Here is a 23,317-nt window from a genome sequence, read left to right on the forward strand (position 1 = left end):
AAACAGCTAAAATAACAAAGCTTGTGTCACTGTCCAAATATTTCTGGCCCTAACTGTATAACGAGATAGCAGCACAATCTCTCTTCATACATACCCCGAACCCACAGGACGCAACTGTATGTCTTATAGCGGGGAGGGGTTAATGCTGATCAGAAAAGGTGATCAGTTGGTGGTGTGACATAACAGCCCTTAAGACGCCATGGATATTAATGTGAGGATTTTATAATGAGCCATGTCAGCGACATTATGGCTTTGTACCTCTCATGACTGCTTAACACTTCACTGTTGGCGTTGTGCCATTGCAGCACCTAAGCCTATAGCATAGACTGCCAGTCCATCTTCGTGTGCCGCTACTGATCATGCCTCAATCTATTTCCTGAGCCCAGCAGTTAGATCAGAATATGACAATAGCAAAGATTGCATGAATAAATACAGCACATCATTAATGAAGTGAAGTACGACATTTTGAAACAGATCCCTTAAGAGTTTATTAAAAAATATATATACATAATATACACAAACCAGTTCTGTACATTTGATGACATCTGCAAATCAGCAATAAAATTACAGTATTTGTAAGCAAAACCCAGCACCCTATGCAAGGCCGGGCTCACATACCCGAATGAGCTGGACCGCAACAAGTATGCAATGACATGCGTACATGCCGCCAATCTTCATGCACAATCTTGGCGTGTATGCACACCAAGATAGAGCATGCTGCGCTTTATTTATTTTTTGCATGCAAGTAATATACAATAAAAAAAATAAATAAATGACTGCTGCGAGTGGCCCAATACAAATCAATGGGCTATTGGCATTGTGTGTCGCGTGAGAGCGGCCCAAGTGACAATGTTGTACAATTAGCATTCCTAGATACATTATGTACATACAGAGGTATACATATGTTACAGCTGCAAGTGGGCACCGAAAGACAAAGGGGCCCAAGCTAAAACCCTTATTTCCTAAAGAGAAAAATTACACTGTGTTCACACTTTTGTCTACTCGTTCCAGCGACAGATTCCGTCAAATGCTTGGAAAAAAATAAATAAACAAATAATGGAACCCCTTGGTAGAAGCTTTTATAGTCAAGAAGTTCTGTCAGGGCTGCCAGTTTCCAGCATTTTGATTGATCTGGCATTTTTTTGCTTTATTTTACTGTTCTATAATAGTACAGGCCAGAAATGTGAACAAAGCCTAATATGGGCAATTTTGAACAAAATATTTAGTTGCTATATAGTTGTGTGTATCTCTCCCAAGTAGCAACAGGGATCCTTATAGGGCAGGAGTACATAGTTCAAAAGTGGTGCAAGTAGCCAAGAGCTAGAGGTCACAACAAAAACAGCGGTAGTGCCAGGAGCCCGGTAGCGTGTGCCCCTAGAAATGTGCTTTCAGCACCTCATTTTTCTTCTTGTTGGTTTCGATAGAGGTTCATTAAAAAAAACAAAAAAAACGCTTATTGCTGGGTCATTAAAAACATTAAAACCGCCCTAGAGTGATCCGATCAGCTACTGATGTCTGCAGCATTTTGCCCATTTTTGTGCCAAGATTTGATCTTCCTTTGGATCCAAAAAACACATGATATGCCGCATGTGGCATGCGATGGGCTTTGCAGCTGTTAAACACAACCAATAGTTAACTATGCCAATAACCTTCAATGTCTGGAAGAAGACCAATCAAGAGATATCAATACTTCATTTGGTCAAGTGACCACACTGACTACTACTTCTATACCTTACAAGCCATGCCCATATTTTCACATAACAGTGCTGGTTAATGGTTAAAAATGGCAATTGAGAAATAAGAGAAAATACAAAAATTAGTCTATTTCACATTTTTGGGGAAAAAAAAAAAGTTAAAAACTCCCATTAAAAACCTTCATAAAAGTACAAAACCAAACAGTTCTACAATAATGCAATAGCGTTCAATGAGCCTCACATTATAAATAATACAAACACTATACATATAGTGTAATAGACAGGAAATACCAGCATAAGATGGTCACAACCGCAGTGCAAAATGAGCAATAAAGTGCCCAACTAAGTTGTTCATGTGCGTCTAAACAAATGCCGGGACGATGAGCACAAGTCAACCCTTGGTGTCCTGCACGGATCCTCCAAAATGTGCAGTTATCATAACTTAGTAGTGAGAATTGTTGGATCTAGTCGCTCTACTGCTATGTACAAGGTCCTTTGTCCTACATTACTTGTACGCGAAGAGCAGCATTCCTAGGAGGTGATGGGTTTCACGAACAGATGACATCTTTGTACAGTGCATGTAGAATGACTTTGTGCCACTTAATAGTCTGCCAGTCAAGCCCATCTGCCACTTGAAGCAAAGCCTCGGCTGAAGGAAAAACTAACTTCAGAGCTCTTGTGCTTTCCCCAGGCTCCAAATGGGACGATGATGGCTGTGCTGTTATCTTCTGCACCATACTGAATAGCCTGAAAGGGACAGCAAAAGGAAAATCGTTACTTTTAGAGACAAGGCTATACCAATTATGTTAATTTTATTTAACACAAATGGAAAAAGGGTTTTTTAACTCCTAATTTTTAAAAAGTTGTAATTTTATTTCTTAAGATTTTGTTTTGGCCCCATAAGGGACTTCAACTTGCAGTTGTTTAATTGCTTCTACAATATAATGCAATACTGAATATATTTGGAGTATATTGCATTTTTAACAACAGTCTATTAAGTACTGCCACAGGCAGAACTTAAAGGGGTTGCCTCGCGCCGAAACGGGTTTTGTTTTTTTTCCATAGGCCCCCCGTTCGGCGCAGGACAACCCCAATGGATATGTTAAAAAAAAAATATATATATTACTTACCCGAATCCCCGCTCTGCGACGTCTTCCTTCTTCCTACTTCTTCCTTTACCAAGATGGCCGCCGGGATCTTCACCCACAATGCACTGCGGGTCCTTTCCCATGGTGCACCGTGGGCTCTGTGTGGTCCATTGCCGATTCCAGCCTCCTGATTGGCTGGAATCGGCACACGTGACGGGGCAGAGCTACGATGACCAGCTCTCCGGCACGAGCGGCCCCATTCACCAGGAAGAAGACCGCACAGCGCAAGCGCGTCTAAAAGCGCCAGAAGAAAGCGAAATTCGACGGATCCATGGCGACGGGGACGCTAGCAACGGAGCAGGTAAGTGAATAACTTCTGTATGGCTCATATTTAATGCACGATGTATATTGCAAAGTGCATTAGCTTGCTTTCGTGAGACAACCCCTTTAATAGTCTGCAACACATTAGACTTTGGGCTGCCCAATCAACCAATCGCCACCACACAATAGTGTTGGGGGAGTTTAGGGGTGTCAGAGGTCCTCCTCTAGCTTGCTACTTAGATTAAATGCCGCAGTCAACGTAGACAATGCAACAGTTACGGCAACACAAGCCAACGAACGATAAATTAGTCGCTTTTCGTTCATTTTCTGCGGGCATAAAAATAACTGTGGGCTCATTCACTTATCAAATCGGTTTAAAACTGCACTCGTGCTGTCATTCCCAGTTACTTATACAGCGAATGTAAAAGACTGAACGATTTATCATTTTTGAATGATCCAATGACGCACAGTGAAGGAAATAAGTATTTGGTCCCTTGCTGATTTTGTAAGTTTGCCCACTGTCAAAGACATGAACAGTCTATAAGTTTTAGGGCTCCTGCACACTTGCATTTTTCATCACGTGATATCGCTGCGGTTTTCCATGTGATTCTCAAATGGGACTTTCTAACGTTAAAAACGCATCGCCAGTTGGTGATTTGCAATTTTTGTGCAATGCGTTTTTAGGGCTTATTTAGACGACCGTATATCGGCTCGGTTTTCACGCCGAGCCGATATACGGTGTCCTTGTCTGAGGGGTGGGGGTGGGAAGAGCCAGGAGCAGGAACTGAGCTCCCGTCCCTTGCCACTATTTGCAATGGGAGGGGTGGGATGGGGCAGAGCTAAGCGCCATTACTGGCCAGTCTCCAGACCTTAATCCCATAGAGACCTTATGGAGGGAGCTAAAGATCAGAGTTGCCAAGCGACAGCCTCAAAATCTTAAGGCCTCATGTCCATTGGGAAAATCAGATCCGCTGCGGATTTGTAACGCGGATTTGGGCTGCAGATGCAGTGCGGATGCACTGTAATTGTCTTTTATTTTTCATGCAGGAGATCAATTGAACTATGTGCTCGATGAGCTCCTGCACGTGTGATCTCCACTAAAATGGAGCATGTCCATTTTTTTTCATGCTCCAGGAATTTTTTAATTACCATCCGCGGGTATTTATCTACCCGCGGGTGGTCAATGCATTCCTATGGGGCGCGGATCCGCGTGCGGGAAAAACGCTGTGGATTTTAATTCTTATTTTCCCCGTGGACATGAGGCCTAAAGATTTAGAGATGATCTGCAAAGAGAAGTGGACCAAAATACCTTCTGACATGTGCGCAAACCTCATCATCAACTACAAAAAACGTCTGACTGCTGTGCTTGACAACAAGGGTTTTGCCAACAAGTATCAAGTCTTGTTTGCTAGAATGATCAAATACTTATTTCTTTGTGCAAAATGCAAATAAAAATATATAATTTAGACAATGAATTTCTGGATTTTTGGGGGATATTCTCTCTCGCTGTTAAAATTAACCTACCCAAAAATTATAGACTGTTCATGTCTTTGACAGTGGGCCAACTTACAAAATCAGCAAGGGATCAAATACTTATTTCCTTCACTGTATCTGCCTATATAAACAGGCTGCACGATAGTGAACCAGCTAGCGATGACGTCAATCACTCGTTCAAAAAAAATAAGTATGCTCATCTAAAAGTACCCTGAAGGCTCTTTTCAGGCGTATGACAGGAGCTGATAATCACAAGACAATCAGGACTTGTTTAAAAGGCCATTCCAACAGGCCTGTACAAATCATATAGGGAAGGAACGGTTGTTAATGAGATCCGTTCTCTATATGGGGTGATCACAGACACGTCCCAGATATATAAAGTCCCTTAATTACCCATCACCACATGGAGGACTTAAAACACAACTTTTATTAAACGATTCTAAAAATCAAGCCGATAACGATTTTATTATATCGTGAACTACTAATGAGCACAGGCAGCAGGATTTATCTTGTCGGTAGTAATTCAGATAAACCAGAGATTGGGTGCTCAAACAAATGAAGCAAGGGTTGACTAAGCCCATTTGGGTCACTATTGCTTCCTAAAACTCTTATTCACCCATCTAATACTCTGAATACATCCCAGCTGGGCATACTTGATAATTACACTGTCCTCATAGCAAAATTGTATGTGTGTATAATATATTTTACACGCACACGTCAACTAGGAACTGGCTAGCTAATTCTAAGAAGCTTTCCTATGCCAGCTCACCACTCACATTTAGGCCTCTTTCACACGGGCATGCTTTTAGCGCATTATAGGTGCGCAAAAGACTTGCACCCAACTGCCCGAAAAAGCACGTGAAAGGTTGATTTCCAGCCATCAAGTCCCGAGGGAAAATTGCCTGTTGACACGATCAGGAGCCGCATGGTGCATGTTATCCAGGTCCCATATGAGTTTATGGACACTCCCACGCATCACGCACTAGAGATAGATCAGGTCCTATCTTTACACATTGCACACACCTTAGATGGGTGCATTGTACTCGCATGCCCTATCTTTGTGAGGTGCGAGTTTTTTTGCACCTCTAAAATTCCTTTGTCTGAATGTTTCTATAGGAAACGATTGGTTCTAATATAAGCGGTTTTTGTGCACACCTATAATGTGCTAAAAGCACACCCGTGTGAACGAGCCTCACTGCACTCACTTCAACACATTTCCACAGCAGGACTATAACAGCTTCATCAGAGGTGTAAAACAGAATACTGTCAGTTATAGAAAACGGAAAAACATCCAGCCCTGATGGTAGACTGCATGGATCAACAGCAAACATGATGTTCCTCCAAATGCAGAGCTTATAAGCTTTTCATCATCGCAGTGTTCCACTGTATCCAATGGAAGAGCACAGCTCCAACCACCCAGAGGTCTGATGTAAATAGAGACCCAGCTGAATCAGGCCAATCACATGACCCAAACCTCCAGTCTGCAGATGTAGCCCAGTCTCTAGGTAGGTATGGTGAAAAGCTTATAAGCTTGGAGTCTGGAGGAACATCATGTCTGCTACCAATCCATCCAGTTCGCCATCAGGGCTGGATGTCTTTGTTTTCTATAATGGACCGTATTCTGTATACACTCCTGATGAAACAGTTAGTCGGGCTAAGGAAACGCATTGGGTGTAACAAATGGAGCTAATGTGATTAATGCGAGTGGTGAGCTGACATAGGAACGTTTATTAAAATTAGCTAGCCAGTTGACCGGGTCAGAATTCCGTATGTGGATTTTGCCTATTGACAGAGGTAAATCTGTGCACGGAGCCAAGCTAAAAACAGCAGAAAGCCACCGATTTCGACGTAGTATTTCGCATTGTGAACGTACCCCAGCTGTATTCCTTTCTTATATCCCAATTATCTACTTCACCTTTTGGAAGTTTGACTTTTCACTGCTCTTCATGAATATCACAACGTAGTCAGATGCGACAATGCTCACCTGTTCAGTGAGAACCTGTGCCGCCTCACTGGGGTCATGGCACTGATTGATGATATCACAGATCTCCTGACTGTTCACAATGAAGTTAACGCCATCTGTGGTTAATACTAGGAAGCTATCATCTGCATGGTGCAGCTGGAAAATAAGAAATGGTTAAAACAAAAAAGTTGGCAGTTACAAGTTTCAGTGCAGCACTTGTAATTGTATACAGATGGTCCCCGACTTGCGAACAGGTTCCGTTCCAGGAGCCCGTTCGCAAGTCCATTTTGTTCGCAAGTCGAACAAATGGTTGTATGGAGCGGGATCGCGGGTGGATACCGCTCCATACAACGTCGGGTGCAGGCTGTTCTTACAGCGGGCACCCGGCGGCAGCAGTTCCGACGAGCCGCGCCGCTCGTCGGAACTGGTAACACTTTAAATACCGCTCTTACGGCGGTATTTAAAGTGTTAACAGTTCTGACGAGCGGCGCGGCTCGTCGGAACTGCTGCCGCCGGGTGCCCACTGTAAGGAACAGCCTGCACCTGACGTTCAGGGGGTCCGTACAGTGTCCCACGATGAGATCGCGGGACGCTGTGTGGTTGCTAGGCAGCCGGGGACCTCCTGAAAGGCCGCAGGGCTGCCTATGCAGAGTGCCCATCAAGCGCATGGCCTGATAGGCGCTCTGCATAGACAGCCCTAGGGCCTTTCAGGAGGTCCCCGGCTGCCTAGCAACCGTAGTGTCCCGCGATCTGACCGGACAGGCTTCTATCAGCCTTGATAGAAGCCTCTCCGATCCCTGCACAGTATGATGTAATGCCATAGCATTACATCATACTGTGCAGGACAGATAGTTCGTATCTAGCGAAATTCGTAAGTCGAATGTTCGCAAGTAGGGGACTATCTGTATATAAGGTTTTGTTCAGGTTAATCCAGTTTAGCATTGAGGGCTTCCAACAACAAGGTTCCTTCCCCCTGATGCCAAATGCACAAAGCTTTGAGGGGAAAAAAAAAAAAAGAAAAAGCCTACAGTCATCTTGTGTAAACGAAGCACAAGGACGGGAACGTCTCACCTTAACCCGCTTGGTCTCCGGCTCAGCTATCACTCCCATCGACTTGAGATCCAAGTCTCCTATGCTTCTTGTCATTGCAAGTCTTCCATTCACATGCGGCTGTCCCAGACTGTTCCACGCAACAAAACCACCGCAATCCCTTATCCTGGAAGCACACAAAAGGTTAATACACATTACTGCTGGTCATTTTAGTATATTTTGGACTATACTCAACTGTCACATAAAAGAGTAACACAAGAAGAAAACTTTTACAAACACCACACTGTATATTTCTATTGAATCATGCATTAGGGAAATTGCAGATGTATGGGGGGCAACTTGTCCGAGTTGTCATTTGAGATAGGCTTCACATCAGCGTCATTGGCCACAGGCACAATAGACCAGACCTGACTTACTGTATATAAAGAGTGCTGTAGTCAGGTTTAGTGCAGAGGTTATTGTGCAGGAAGAGGTAAGCTATGACCATGCGTCATCTATAGATAGGTGTCACCTTTCATTCTATTTCTGCCTGAGATGACTGCTGAAATGGTTCTCTCAGTAGGAAGTATCAGACGATTAGGTTTAAGGATTAGTCACATCCACAAATATGAAAGCCATTCTTTTGAATGGATTTATTCACACAAGTGATTTTTCCCCCCTTGCAGCATTGTTTCAAAGAGGGGCGGTAAAAATAAATAAATAAATCAATCACACCACAAATAACGCAGCATGTTTCATCTTTAAAGTTCCCTCGGAACACATCGCCCATTGTTTCCAATAGGACCTTGAAAGAAACTTTTACCACTGAAGACAATAGGGAGTGGTGCCTGTTTTATTGCACGCGCTGTGATGCAAATTTTAACAAAACCGCATCACCTCTCAAAAGAAATTGCACATTTGTAAGCGCAATATCAGGCTGAAGTTTCTCAGCCTGGCATCATGGTCGCCCATGTGAATGTAGCTTTTATAGTCAGTAGAAAAACTGCAGGAATTTAGGATTAATTTTCAAAAATCTAGATGGTGACATCGAAAACCTTGACAAAATTAAAAAAAAAAAAAAAAAAAAAAACATAAAACAGGTACCATACCTCTGTTTTTCTTCCTTCCGTTCCGGCGTATGGTCAATTGTCAGCTTCACAGGTTTCCCTTTCCGACACAACAGCGCCCGGCTGTCGCCGACACTAGCCACGACCAGCTCAATGCCATCACGCAACAAGGCTACTGTAGCAGTGGTCCCACAGTTCAAGAGAGTTGCTAAAAACACCATGAGAGAAGCAGAAACACTGTCAGTACTGATGGCATAGAAGACGAAACTTCAGTGCCAGGAACTTAAATCAGGACTAGGTGCCTTTTCCTAACTGGTATGTGTTAGAACGAATGAGAAAACAGGTAGCATGCAGTATGGAACAGCCCAAAGCAACAACCTGGCACAATGCACATGCCTGTACCGCCATAAACATGGCTCCCTAAAGCACGTACTGCATTATATGCCCCATTGTCAGGCATAGAAGTTCCTCCGGACCTTTGCTGAATACTCTGGCTGTGTATAAAGGCCAACGATCAAACATATGTTGATTTTCAGAGAGCATAGAAATGTTCACCGACTGGCTGCATATATTCCCATGTCAACAGGGAGGCATACTGTCATCCTATGGGGTCTATCAATTGTTGCAGCAATTTCTGGCCCATGTAAACAAAAGCAAATCAACATGCTTGTCAATCGGCATTCATTTACATCGGGCCGATAACAGCCCATGCAAAAAAAAAAAAAAAAAGACCTTGATGAGCTCTTGCATGGTTCCTTAATACCACTTAGGTGTATGTAAGAAGCTTAACACAGCTCCCATAAAAGGTGTACAAGCCGTAGTAATGAGAATATAAGTCTTACCATCAGCTCTGCATAGGTCTTCTAGTGGGATTTACATGCTCATTAGTAGAATACAGAATGTGGAACAGCCACATCCGCTATTCGAACTGGCAATCACATGATCGCCAGGGGACCACTGGCGCAGACCCAAATCGGCTCGCTTAGTGACCACAGGGGGCTGGTTTGCCCTCTAACTGGAGTTCCTATAAATGACTTAGCTACAGGAAGGGGGTGAGGGTGTAAACAAAAAAAAAAAAGAGAAAAAACCCACACACCACTGATACCAAACCTTAACAGTCGCCATATCCGCCCTGCAATCTGAGACTATACAAATTATACATCAAAATGTAAAAAAAAACAAAAAAAAAACACTTTGGTAGCTGAAAAAAAACACCCACACGTCACCATGGGTAAAATTCCTAAGTGTCTGGTTCTTAAAGATCAAAACACCATGACCCTTTAAGGGTTAATGTTTGGTTTTGTCTGTACAAGAACCCTCTGATATGTAAAGTTCGGTGGCTTGCGTTCATGTAAAAAAAAAAAATTTCAATATAGGAGTATAAAAACTGAAGTCAGTCGGGTTTACAGAATAAACTAAAAGATTTTTCTCAATTGCTGTAAAGGAAAAGTTGCCCATAAGGGCCCACCAACTTACTAACTTCCAGCTCTAATTTTTCTGAGACAGTTTCTCAACCGAACACAGAAACCCGATTGCTGCTATGGGGAACTGCTGCCCTTTTCATAAAACTCCTACTCAGTCCTTTATTTATGACTCTTGAATATTAAGGGGACAATCCCACCTCAGAAGTATCTGACACTGTAGATGTGGGTCCCATTTCTGTGACCCGCGCCCATCTCTCCCCCCCCCCCCCTTTAAATAGCCGAATTGCAGCTCTAAACAAAAATTGTAACATCTGTTTGCCATGTGACACACGTCGCTGTGTAGCCCTAACCTAAGGCGTCATACTAGTTTAAATATTATATTTTGAAGCAAAACCATAAAAAGCACCCAATACCTTATATTTTTCTGCACAGAAGCATGTATTGTGCCATGTTGTTGACTGTACAGGGCTGCAGGCATCTAATGAGCAATCATTTAACAGCTTGACTTGTGCAATTTTAATAAAAGCATGATTTAAAGCAGGTATTATTACTGTCCCAAGAAGCCGGAGATTTACATTTTTACGTATTTACCCAAAACAGGCATGGTTGCTCATAGCAACTAAGCAGAGCACATCTTATTTTCTAACCTGCTCAGGAATAATTAAAACTGTGCTGTGATTGGTTGCTATGGGCAACAAGGCCTTTTTTTGTTCATTTTAGAGTTGTTTTTTTAAGGGGTTTTAATAAATGATGCCAAAGTGGTAGCTAGAATACTCTTCTCTCAAAAGCATTATGGAACTTTACCTCATATTCAGAGTGATGCTGAGCAGACTTTAGTCCCCAGTGTCCTCTATAAATATTATACACTGGACATAAAAAGTCTACAAACTAAAATCATGTGGTTGTATAAATATGCACACCCTAAAACTGTTACTTTGATTGCTGTCATAAAGTCAAAGGATAAAGCAGTCTTTTAGGTAGGTGTCTAGCAGTGTGGCACATCTTGACTTGGCAGCCTTTGCCCACGCTTCCTTGTAAAATTACTTCAAATCCATCAGATAAAGAGGGCATCTCACATGTAGCGCCCTCTTCAGGTCAACCCACAGATCTTCAATGGGATTCAGGGCTGGGCTCTGGCTGGGCCATTCCTAAACTGTTTTTCTTCTGGTGAAGCCATTCTTTTGACGATTTGGAGGTCTGCTTTGGGTTGTTATGCTGAAAGGCAAAATTCCTCTTCAATCTCAGCTTTTTGGCCGAGGCCTGAAGGTTTTGTGCCAAAAATGGACTGTTATTTGGAACTGCTCATAATTCCCTCCAACTTAACTAAAGCCCCAGTTCCAGCAGCAGAACAACAGCCCCAAAGCATAATGCTACCCCACCATCTTTACTGCGGGTATGGTGGTCTTCTGGTGATGCGCAATGCTGGCTTTGCAACAAACATACCTTTTGGAATTATGGACAAAAAGTTCCCCCTTGGTCTCAGACCTACTACTATTTAACATGTTTTTTTAAAAGGTTTCCAGAATTAGCCAACCACCACATCCATAAATGTAAGAGGGTGTCCACACTTATGCAACCACATTGTTTGGTCATTTTTTTTCCACCCTAAATTATTTCAGATTGCTTTTCAGTGGAATTGTATAGATAAGGGGGTCACATTGAATGTGAAAATAAATCTGGAAGGATTCATCTTTAACATGACAAATACCTAGCATTTTACCAGGGGTGTGTAGACACTTCACATCCACTGTATGCATCAGAAAAGGTGGAGTAATTATAACTGTTCTGCACCGTAAAGAGTTGACAGTTGAGAACCGATTACTTGTCACTTATAGAAGCAGTGACAGGACCTACTTTTACAAGACCATTTATGATGCTGTCACTTTTCTCAAGGAGCAAGACCAGCGATGACAGCTACAATCTATTAGTATCAAACACGTCTGACAGGTTTTAAAGACTTGGGACTAAACAAACGGTCAATACTAGTTGAGAAGTAGACTATAATTTGCTGTCAGACTAATATTCGACCTTCGACTTGCGTGAGCTTCTGGGTAAAGGCCTTTTCTACAGTTTGTGCTGAGGCACCGCTAAAGGTCACCTTGGTTTCAACAGTTAAGAAGACCTGCTTTAAAATGTGAAATCATGAACTAAAGAACACATTGAACTAGGAAAGCATTGCTAATGGTGCATTCATAGATTCTGGAACATTCTTATAGATAATGGTTAAAGGGAACCTGTCACTTGGTCCACGCCGCCTGAACTAGGGGTAGCACAAAATCCAGACAGGTGCCCACATTACAGTACATCGCACAGCATATGAACAGAGCGTTCGTGTGCTGTGCGAGTTGCGCCCAAGAATCTCAGGCACAATTTGCTTTTGGCCGTGGTAATATGGCCTTATAGAGAAAACCTACTTTAGAAGCCACCAGGAACAGGGTGAAGAGTCATGGGGGGGTGGCTCACCCCTGGCTTCTTCCCAATCGGACAAACCTTTCATTATACACAAACAGGGAAGTCCGGGCTGAGAGAACCCGATGGGAAGTCAACCCAATGACCCTTCTCATTCCAGACTGCTTCTTCAAATATGTATTCTCTGAAACACTGCAGTGTTTCACCATGAAGTATAGATCCTTGTAATGTGGGCCCAGATTTCACACCACCCGTGTTCAGGTGGCATGAATCTAATGACAGATTTCTTCTAAAGAGATTGTCCTCTACTTTTAGCCCCATGGGCTAAAAGTAGGCGACCCGCTGAGTCCAGGGATGAGTTATACTCACATTCCCCATTTTTCCCCCGGAGTGATCGCTGGAGGCCACCACTTAATGCATTGAGCAGCGCTGTCAAATAGTCTGCCCATTATAAAACTAGAATTGGCGGACTACTTAGCAGCACCGATAAATGCATTGAGCTCCGTCTTTCACCTCTAACAATGGGGGAATGACAGAGGAGGTCATAGAATGGTAGAGTTGGAAGGGACCTCCAGGGTAATTATGACACTTACATCCTCAGACTCAGCAGGTCACCTACCTACAGCCCATAAGCATAGCTCATAGGACTAAAAGTAGGTGACAGAGTCTCTAAGTAAAATACTGTGGTGTATTTACAGAACAAATACATTGTGCACTTTTATCCCTAATGGACAATATAACATTTGTAGCAGGCATAGAATACTTGCCTAGCACTCCCATGGTTGGGTGCCCAGGCTTTGGCACAAGTGTAGACCAAGAGCTCCCATACAGTCTTTAAGACTAAAGGCAAACAAAATGCTCACTTTGTTCCAAAATCTATGAGGTGTTTGTGAAATAATGGCAGATGTACATTGTGACATGTACCCAATTAGGTTCTATGTACATGTAATAGATAAGTTTATAAAAAAAAATTTTTAAAAAGTGTAATTTTCTGTTTTTTTAACAACACTAATAAAGCAAAAACAAAAACTGAGATCTTTTGAGATAGCTCAACACTCACTGGCCATTTTTTTAACTTCATGTTCATCTCAACTAATGTGACAAAAGTAGAAGTTGGGACTTTCCTGTAATCCAGGCTAGGAACCGCTGGACTCCTTCACCTGGGACAAAATTTAGGAGGAGATCTCCCTTTCCAATGAAGCCCAGGATTATAACGTCCGGGGCCTCCAAGCCTAGAGCTGCTCACCACTTGCAGTCTCTGCCACAAATAACACGCACACAGAGGCAAATAGGAAATTCACCCGGGGTTTATCATATAAAACAAACCTGCAACACCGGGAGATGAAAAAAAAGCTGCATGGAATGGGAAAGTACAGGAACAGTAATTCATCATAGGGCAGGTTAATGCATTTTATGAGAAGCAGAAGGAAGGGGGGCACACGAAGAAGATGCTACATGATTTCTGATTTGTACTATTACTCATTCTCATAAGTAGTGTTCTAGGACTGTGCAGCTTTTTTGTTTTTCCCGATATTGCAAGTTAAACATTACATATATTGAATTTTAAAAAAATAAAAAAAATGTTTGAAATTACATTTTTTCCTTCTATGCTCTAAAATACATTGAGTGGATGAGTGATAATATCTGGTCACCGTCATTAGTAAGGTGCCACCTAATATACAAAAGGCTGTTCCTTTGTCATGAGTGAACAACTAGGCTATACTTATGTAGGCCAAGTGCAGGAGTGAATAGCAGATGACTCCCAGTGCAGAATGGTATACGAGTCCGTTACTTTCCAACAGTTCGTCAAGGTGCTGTAACAATCTACCACTAATTAGGAGCTATGAGGTACACTGTCAGATGGTCTTTCCCACTCTGCCTGTCTGGCTCTCTCCCTGCCCATTCATGTAAAACGCACGTCCAATTACTGTTTTGTGACCTTTTCAACTCCGCCAACTGGAGAGGTCATCTGTACCAGCATCACCTGAGTTGGAGACGTCATGAAGCGCTGAATGGGTGCGGTTTTAACATCAACGGGCAGGGACAGAGCCAGACCACAGGCAGAACGGGAAGAACGCCCATCAGACAGTGTACCTCTAATTTGCATATAGCGTGCAGCACAAATACGGGCTATATCTGGAGACGCAGTGTAACACAAGAAAGGTAACTGTATATTCATGTCAGACATCTGCCTGCATATTTAGTTGGTAGCCCAAAATTTGGGATAGACTTCCTTTAAGGCAGTAATGGACCCCCCCAATGTAGCTGTATAGGCAGTACAGAACCAAACTAGCAGAATACGGCATATGAATAGCCATCTAAAAGGCAGTAAAAAAAAAATACCCAGTTACATTCTAGACTCACACGAGCGCATCTTGCAGTGTGCAGGCAGCAAGATATATATGTGTGCAGTAATTTTTCTTGTGCGCGTATTTTACACAAGTTGTGCGAGCAGCGACATAGCATATAGGTACAGCGTATTACGTGCACAAGCCCCGCACACGATATACACTGTACCGACATGCTTGTGAGAGCCCGGCCTACTTCAGGATAATTACTGTATTTAATACATACAAACTTTTGCCATTTCAATTCTGCTTCAATCTTTTCAAAGGGTCCTAAAGTTCAATCCAGCCTAACTACCCAATTCAAGAACCCAACATTAAAGCTTTTGTGCCATGGGTAGGGTATATATAATGTATTGCATAAGTTTTGTAAAAAAAAATTGCAGGGAGATTTGATGGGGGGGGGGGGGGGGGGGAGAGAATAGAAATTCTGCCATTTGTTTTTTAGATTTCATTTTTACGGCGTTCAGGAAGGCCTTGGATCAGCCCGAAACGTTATTCTAGTTTGCCTTAATATATTTTCATCTACTTGATCACTTTCTCGGTGATAGATTATTTCTTGGATATTTTACCTCTAGTAAACTGCAATAGTTGTAAGTGAGGCTTCAGCAGCCAACTAGTTCTAATGCTAGGGCTATTCTATGGCAGCATTAACCAGGCACCTCTCCATTATTAGGATGGATAGAATAATGCAAGATAACCGGATTATCACAATTAATAACCCAAGCAGGGCTTTTCCACAATGTATTTTAGAGACAGTTGTCATAAACACCCAGATTTAATGTGCATTAGTGATATTAAATCTTATAACAACCACTTATCTCCCTAACTAAGCAGTTATAGCCATGTACAACTAGTAAATTAATATTACCCTCATAACTTCCGCCGTCCTACAGGTTAGATCAGCCACAACACATTAATCTGCCTGCTGGTTTGAATAAATTTTTATACATAATGCATTACATGCCATTGTTAAATATCTATATATGCCAAAGGATGCATTGTGTGCTGGGATTAGAGCATTAAAAAGCATTCTGGAATTTAAGAGGTCACCGTGACTTGGCTAGCGGACTTAGGGTGGTTTCACATCTGCACTGGGGATTCAGCTTTCTTGCTCCATTCAGGGGAAGGGTGGGAGGAGAGAAGGGGAATCCCCGTGGCCAACCTTTTCCGCCTCTGCATCAGGAGAACCCCATTGACTATAATGAGGTCCACCCGCTTTCCACCCAGCTTTTGGACGGACAAAAAAAAAAAAAAGTTCCAGCATTTGGAACTGCATATGTGACGGAAGTTCAAATGCAAATGTGAAACCGGCCTTATACAATTTGATCAAGTTGTAACAAGAACCTCATGTTTACAATTCTGCTGACAAGTAATAGATCAGTGTATAGTATGTGGATGTACAGTCCATGCTTTCATTTTTATGGTTCCATTCTTTGCATGGTATAATATGGTCAATTGTAAAACTAGGCCATTATATATTAAAAAAATAATAATACTACATAATCACATGGTGTTCTATGGAGCTATGGCACATTTATCAAAACGGTCTAAAAGACAAACCATGTTTGTTGGCCACAACTATCAAACCTCAGCTTTCTTATTTTAAGGCATATTCATTATCACACAGTTGGATTACTGCCAGGGTAATCCGTGACATCATAGAGTGAGTCATGTGACCTGCTGGAGCCCTCATGATCTAGTTGATGCACAGGGAAGATCTCCTGCAATCCCCTCCATTCTAGCCTGCGCGGTACAGACCAGCCAGATCACACTGTAAATCATCACACTGAGAACTGCCTTTATTCTTCCTTGACCGTTACATTCATCCTTGCAGCTTCTGCATCTATTTCTATATTAGACAACTGTCCGTCCTGCATAGGAGTTTTTACACTGGGTGGCGCATCTTTATGCTCTGCTTGAACCCTGCTTTTGGCTGGAGTACAGCCAGCACAATCCGAGTAATGCTCTGTGGAGTGTGCTCTACTATGAACAGCTAGAGAACGTGCTCAAGAGATGCTTCTGGCACTGATGAAGAGCCAGAGCATGTACTGGGCGCCGGCATCTTGATGCTCTGCTTGCAACCCTGCTTTTGGCTGGAGCAAAGCCAGCACAATCAATCAGAGTTTACTCCATTGGGTGCGCTCTAGTAATAATGAACAGCTAGAGAACATGGTCAAGAAATGCTCCTGGCATTGATGAAGAGCCAGAGCATGTGTTCTGCACTCTGAGCATGCTCAAAATGTAAAAAGAAATATGCCTGGTAAAATGAAAGCTGCAGTGTGATTGGTTGCTATGGTTGCTTAGACCGTTTATAATATAACTTGGATTCTGTCCCTCAGCATGCGCAAAATACAAAAGAACATTTGAAACAAATGATAAAACTAAGCTAGCAATGTACAAGCTAAAATAACTCTAAATTAATCTCTCATGAGATGCATTATAAACAGAGACATCAAAAAAGGTTAAAAAAAAAAAAGAATTGTGAATGCTGAGAACCCTCTCTTGCCCCAATTCAGGGGGCTGCCTACTAATATTTCCCCCAGCAAATGGTCATGTAAGTAGATTAGTGTGGGTGAACCCCAACATTTTACGCCGTTGTCAGTTATTCAGCAATGTTACTGAGATACCATCACACGGTATCCCCTACTTGACTGTCGTCCTGTAAACCGGGGCCTGAGGACTGTATAGCAGGGGGAACTTAGTACACCTCTCTTATGTCAGTGTTTATAGTGCATCAGGCACATTACAATTTCTCTATCTGGCATCAACGTCTGCATTTCTGATAAGGGCAATGGTCAACTTCTTACATGAAGGTTGTCCGTTGAAACAAATATAGTACCTACCATTCACAGAAAGATGGGCTTGTCTCGCAAAAGCTTTATCAATTTCTAGAAAAGCTTTGGTCAACACCTTTTCCATGTCTTGTTCCTGTATTAGGAACTCCCTGTGGATGACAATTGTACATTAATGATACGTCCACATGGCTAAAACTAATATACCGTTCTAATAATGACCCCACGTAGGTGGGAGTCAAGAAATGTAGACTCACTTGATATAGTTGGCCATAAATCGGTCACAGAAGTCAGCTGCTGCAGCTCCTCCATGCCCATCGTAGACAGCAAAAAACAAGACGTCATCGGTCAGTTTGGCCACGTTGAATCGGTCTTCATTTTCTTTCCTCTTCCCTAGCTGAGTAGAGCAGCCAATTTTAGACAGATTGATATTCGGTATAAGCTTGCCATGCTTGATACTGGGTGGGAGCTGAATAGGCTCATCAATTCGATTGTCCCAAATACCAAAAGTATCCCAGGTGGCTGGTCGCCCGCTTCCATCAGGGTCAAACCGCGAGGAAAAACACCTGCGGTGGATGGGGGAGCACTGGCAGGCTGAAGTAACATGACTCTTATCTTGCAGCACACGTGATGTCAGCACTGCTCCTTTCCTCACCCGAGCCCCTCCGTGTCTTACAAATGTAACTAAGACGGCTGTGGACATTCCTTGGCTACAAAGGACGTAGAGTGAAAAATAAACTTCTAGGTCTTCAAAAACTTTAATGTTCTTTCCGACGGAAGAAACTGTAGAGAAAAACATGGTTATTGCATATAAAACAAATTAATTTATGTTCCCATTGCTTATATAACGCCAACATATCCCATAATGCTGTATAAAGATGGTCATTGCTCATATCAGTTCTAGCTGCCAACGGGAAAATCTAAAGTCATTATGTGTAAAAAACGTTTTAGACTGAATAATTATTGTTAAAAAAATTCTATATAAAAATCTGTTCAAACAAGTGAAAATGAATGACTTCTAAATCTCCTCAAACACCTTCTAGGTGGACTCCTTTAAGCCTCATGTCCACTGGACAATTCTATTTAGCAAATCTGTGCGGGTGTCCAGCACGCGTGATCCGTGCCCATAGGGATACATTGGACACCCGCAGGGAAGTAAATGCTTGCGGATGTCCTTTTTCCCTGCTGCGCGGATTGCACGTGCGGGAAATCACCTGCAGCATGCTCGCATTTCCCGCACAGACGGCTCCCGCAGGCTTCCATTGAAGCCTATGGAAGCCGTCCGGATACGCGGCACACCCGCAGCTGAATTTCTGCTCTGCCGCGGGAGAGCAGGAGTCAAAAAAAAAAAAAGACTGCACGGTGCATGCGCCCGGCGGGTAAAAAGAGGATCCGGCCACAATGGGTGAGAACCCACAGCATCTGGACAGGTAAGTAAAATCTATTTTCAGGCCTCATGTCTGCGGAAAAGGAGGGACCCGCTGCGGGATTCTGCATGGAGAATCCGTGCGGGCCCGAATTTCCCAGTGGACATGAGGCCTAAGAAGAAACGATACCCTTCCCGACCCACGTCGTAGGCCTCTCACTAGCCAAGTCAGAAACCTACCGCACACTGATGAGTGGCAAAAACACCGAAACAGCTGTCTGAATAGTTATCCTGGCTTTGGTTTACAATTCCCAATCATTGCTATAAGGCTTGTCTAAAGAGTCTGCCTTCCAATAGGTGGTGCTTCAGAGGTATTGTTCCATCTTCCCATAGGAGCATGGATGGCCTTACAAGACTCTCACTTTCTAGGTGATCTCATTAAAGGGGTGGTCTCGCGAAACCAAGTGGGGTTATACACTTCCGTATGGCCATATTAATGCACTTTGTAATGTACATTGTGCATTAAATATGAGCCATACAGAAGTTATTCACTTACCTGCTCCGTTGCTAGCGTCCTCGTCTCCATGGTTCCGTCTAAATTCGCTGGCAGCTTGCTTTTTTAGACGCGCTTGCGCAGTCCGGTCTTCTCCATTCAGCACGAGCCGCTTCAGTGTGCTCCCCGCTACAGCTCTTCTGCGCATGCGCAGACGAGCTGTCACTGCTCGGGAGCGCGCTGAAGCGGCCATTCTGCACCATCCTCTGTTAGAGGAAGGTGCAGAAACTGGAGCTGCCCAGCGGAGAAGACCAGCCCAGCCCAGCAGCCCCGAGAAGCCTCCCAGGTAAGTGATGGGTCGGGGGGGGCTGCCGCTGCGCCGGGGGGGCTGCCGCTGCGCCGGGGGAGCTAGCGCTAGGCCGGGGGGGCTGTCGCTGCGATGGGGGGGGCTGTCGCTAGGCCGGGGGGGCTGTCGCTGCGCCGGGGGAGCTAGCGCTAGGCCGGGGGGGCTGTCGCTAGGCCGGGGGGGCTGTCGCTGCGATGGGGGGGGGGGGGGCTGTCGCTAGGCCGGGGGGGCTGTCGCTGCGCCGGGGGAGCTAGCGCTAGGCCGGGGGGGCTGTCGCTGCGCCGGGGGAGCTGTCGCTAGGCCGGGGGGGCTGTCGCTGCGCCGGGGGAGCTGTCGCTAGGCCGGGGGGGCTGTCGCTAGGCCGGGGGAGCTAGCGCTAGGCCGGGGGGAGCTGTCGCTGCGCCGGGGGAGCTAGCGCTAGGCCGGGGGGGCTGTCGCTGCGATGGGGGGGGCTGTCGCTGCGCCGGGGGAGCTAGCGCTGGGGAGCCGGGGGCTAGCGCCGGTTACCTGCTGTCTGGTCGGCGGCTGCGGGGCATCTGGTCGGCGGCTGCGATGCGTCCGGTTGCCATGGAGACACAGCTGGCGGCGTCTCGGGAGCGCGCACGTCGGGCTGCAGCGAGCGACGGGGAAAGAGCCGGCGGCCATCTTGAGGAAACTTTTATAACTTGCTGAAACGCTGGAACGGTAAGTACGAACCAGCTAGAAATGTCATTTACAGGGGGGCTTAGTAATGTGTGTTTAATGGGGGGGGACTGGGCAAAAAAAAAAATTAACTGCTTCCTCGAGACATCTCCTTTAAGGAGAAACAATACCCTTCCTGACCCATGTTTTGTCTAAACGCAATAGTTTATGAGAGATAACGTAACGAGCCAACGATGATTTTTATGCCTACATAAGATGAAAAGTGAACGATTCTTGTTAGTTACGGTGCGGATTTAGATTGAACGATTATCTTTCACTTTCACTCATTTGAATGATCATTCTTCCAGCTAAAAGCATCTTAAAGCACGCAGATTAGGGAGAGTTCGCAGTTGTGCTGCTGTTAGACAGAACGATTATTCACATAACTGTTGAAAAGACACAGAAAACAACTGTAAACAAACGTATCCCTTGTGGGAACGCTATGTCACGAAGCGCATAATAAGTGTTCATGGTATAACCTGTCCGCAGTGCGAGTCACGCTCACGTTACACCTATCGTCTTACACCATACACCTGTCTTACCTGCAAGGAGCTGCCAAGACATCTGAGAAGAGAATGTGAAAGCAAACTGGAGCAAATCTAGACACTTCCAGATTTCACCGGCACATGACTGGTTAAATGTCACCTACGCTAAAGCCTCGAGGGCCACCCAGGCCTTCTGATAGGATTACTATCCGTCGCCCTATTATGTAGATACTAGGGCTCACCCACAACTGGGGTCAGCGTTGCCCATAACCAGATATTTTCGGATGGCGTCCGCACTTCAATTAAAACCTGTGGATGCACGAGTCGCACCACGCTCCATTTTACCAGGGATTTCGCGTGCATGGGCTCCATAGATCTCTATGGAAGCGAGCGATCTGCAGTGAGTCTAATTCAATTGCGGATGCATTGCAGATTTGTAGGCAGATGCCTCTCTGGTTGCTTGCGATTCCCCCCCCCCCCCCGTTTCAAAAACGCTGTCAGAGGCTCCTATTGTTTTAAATGAAGCCTCTCAGGCAGCCGCTCGATTTTCGTGCGAAGTCGGCTCTATTTTGGGGCACTTAGCCCAGTTCAATGAGTAAGAGTGCTAAAAGCTGGTGTCGGCCGCAGCAACAGAAGTAAAGCGAAAAAGCTTTGTGTATGGAAAAACCCAACCATACGTTTTCCGCGGGCTTTAAGTTTTTTAAAATATTCTCTTCCATCCTTTTTTGTGGCCAGAGCAGTGACTAGGTCACACATTTTAATCCCACAAAAAAAGGCATGGAGACATTCATCTTGCTATATTCTGTGGGTCTATGAAACGCTACATTTGCATCTGTTTTTGGAGTAAGAACATGAGCGTTTCACAGATGACCATATGACAGTGCGGAGGGACGATGTCTTGGGGTCATTATCTGTATATCCAGGCAGGAAGGTTACGTGGGACACTCGTATGTCACATAAGGGTTACATCACCTCTGCTAGCCGAAGAGAAGTCCCAGACAGACAGCAGGTTAATGTATTACAGTCATTCATCGACTGTCGGCATGTAATACTACATCGGCACACCGCAGCAGGAAAATAACAGTCATCAGGAGCCGCCAACTAGAAAATTACCAAAATCCTGGCCTGTGATTTAACATGCGTTCAGACAGAGCGATTATAAAAAAACATGAATAATAATTTGCTCACTTATCGTTCAGTGCATTGTGTACTTTCGCTCATTTAAACAATATTCGTGCTGTGTAAAAATGGCCTTCGTACAGCAAAGGTGAACGAGCTCTCTTCTAGTGTGAACGAGCCGACGATGCATCTGCCGGTATTAACGGGCTGCACGAGAGAACTGACATCCTTCACTCGATACATTGCTTGGTGTAAAAGAACCCTCAAGAACGTTCGGGATCGGATTCCACCTGGTAACGGCCCGCAGGAGGGAGGCAGAGCGCAGTGATCGCCCGGACAGAGGGCTCAGCTGACACACCCACCACCACCGCCGCCGCCTCGGCTGTCAGTATCTTGCCGCCGGCAGCCCAGCACATTCCACGACTCCCCGATCAGCCGTCCTCCGCAGCCGGAGCTCCCCGTACGTACCGGTGTCCTCGGTGCAGCACACAGCAGTAAGGGCAGCCGTATCCTCCAGATCGCTACGGTGCGCATATTAGCAGTTTACGCTTAGGTTAAGCAGCGCAGCTGATTAGAGCCACCTGATTGGCTCTTCGGCACCACGTGACTACACAGCGTGCACGCGCATTGCCTTCAGCAGCCGTGCACTACACACTACAGTTAAGCAGACGTGCACTACACACTACACTTAAGCAGCACAGGGTTAGGGTTTCGTTTAGGGTTAGGTGTAGGGTTAGTGTTTAGGGTTAGGGTTGGGGTTAGGTAATCCTAACCCTAAACCTAACCGTAAACCTAACCCTAAATCTAACCCCGTGCTGCAGTGTAGTGTGTAGTGCACGTCAGCATCAGCATCCGCCAGCCAATAGCAGCGCGTCCCTGCGGCCACCGCCTCCACGTCCTGGATGTCTCCCATGAGGGGGAGGGGCGATCCTTCAGAGCGGCACTCGTGAGCACAGCCAGCGGCTGTAATGTTATGTAATCGCTGTCATCTGTATCATCAGAGACTGGCAGCCGTTTACCGATCACCATTTCCAAGATGAGTGGGAATATTCTTGTGTACAGGTTCAATCACAAGAGCGCAGAGTTTTTGCGTAACGAACTTTGCTTTTTTTGCAGGCGTGCTTCAGGGTAGCAACAGGTGTATGCGGAATTGTGCCCGACTCAAGGAACGTATTTGCACTATGAATAAAAGCCGCAT

General features: G+C 44.6%; 1 protein-coding gene across 3 annotated transcripts; it reads right to left on the reverse strand.

Annotated features, from left to right (window-relative positions):
- Positions 1-463: 463 nt before the first annotated feature.
- On the reverse strand, positions 464-22,796 carry PPM1K (protein phosphatase, Mg2+/Mn2+ dependent 1K). Of its 3 annotated transcripts, none has more exons than XM_066574101.1 (7): positions 22,588-22,796; positions 17,887-18,412; positions 17,681-17,781; positions 8,699-8,864; positions 7,632-7,776; positions 6,582-6,716; positions 464-2,441 (listed from the first exon to the last, which is right to left on the reverse strand). In XM_066574101.1, exons 2-7 carry the CDS (start codon positions 18,330-18,332, stop codon positions 2,310-2,312), a joined length of 1,125 nt encoding a protein of 374 aa, XP_066430198.1. In that variant the 5' UTR covers positions 18,333-18,412; positions 22,588-22,796; the 3' UTR covers positions 464-2,309. The 3 variants fall into 3 exon arrangements, with proteins under 3 accessions (XP_066430198.1, XP_066430199.1, XP_066430200.1); XM_066574102.1 differs by lacking the exon at positions 22,588-22,796 and adding an exon at positions 22,189-22,574; XM_066574103.1 differs by lacking the exon at positions 22,588-22,796 and adding an exon at positions 21,973-21,991.
- Positions 22,797-23,317: the final 521 nt, after the last annotated feature.

The sequence above is a fragment of the Eleutherodactylus coqui genome, chromosome 7, assembly GCF_035609145.1.
Source record: "Eleutherodactylus coqui strain aEleCoq1 chromosome 7, aEleCoq1.hap1, whole genome shotgun sequence".
In the NCBI taxonomy this organism is placed as follows: domain Eukaryota; kingdom Metazoa; phylum Chordata; class Amphibia; order Anura; family Eleutherodactylidae; genus Eleutherodactylus; species Eleutherodactylus coqui.

Bases quoted from the DNA above. Each gene is read 5' to 3' on its own strand.
- PPM1K (XM_066574101.1), bottom strand. From the start codon at position 18,332: ATGTCCACAGCCGTCTTAGTTACATTTGTAAGACACGGAGGGGCTCGG. The intron at 6,717-7,631 runs GTGAGACGTTCC...CTTATTTTCCAG, and splicing joins CGGAGACCAAGCGGGTTAAG to CTGCACCATGCAGATGATAG. The intron at 2,442-6,581 runs GTGAGCATTGTC...TGTCCCTTTCAG, and splicing joins CACAGGTTCTCACTGAACAG to GCTATTCAGTATGGTGCAGA.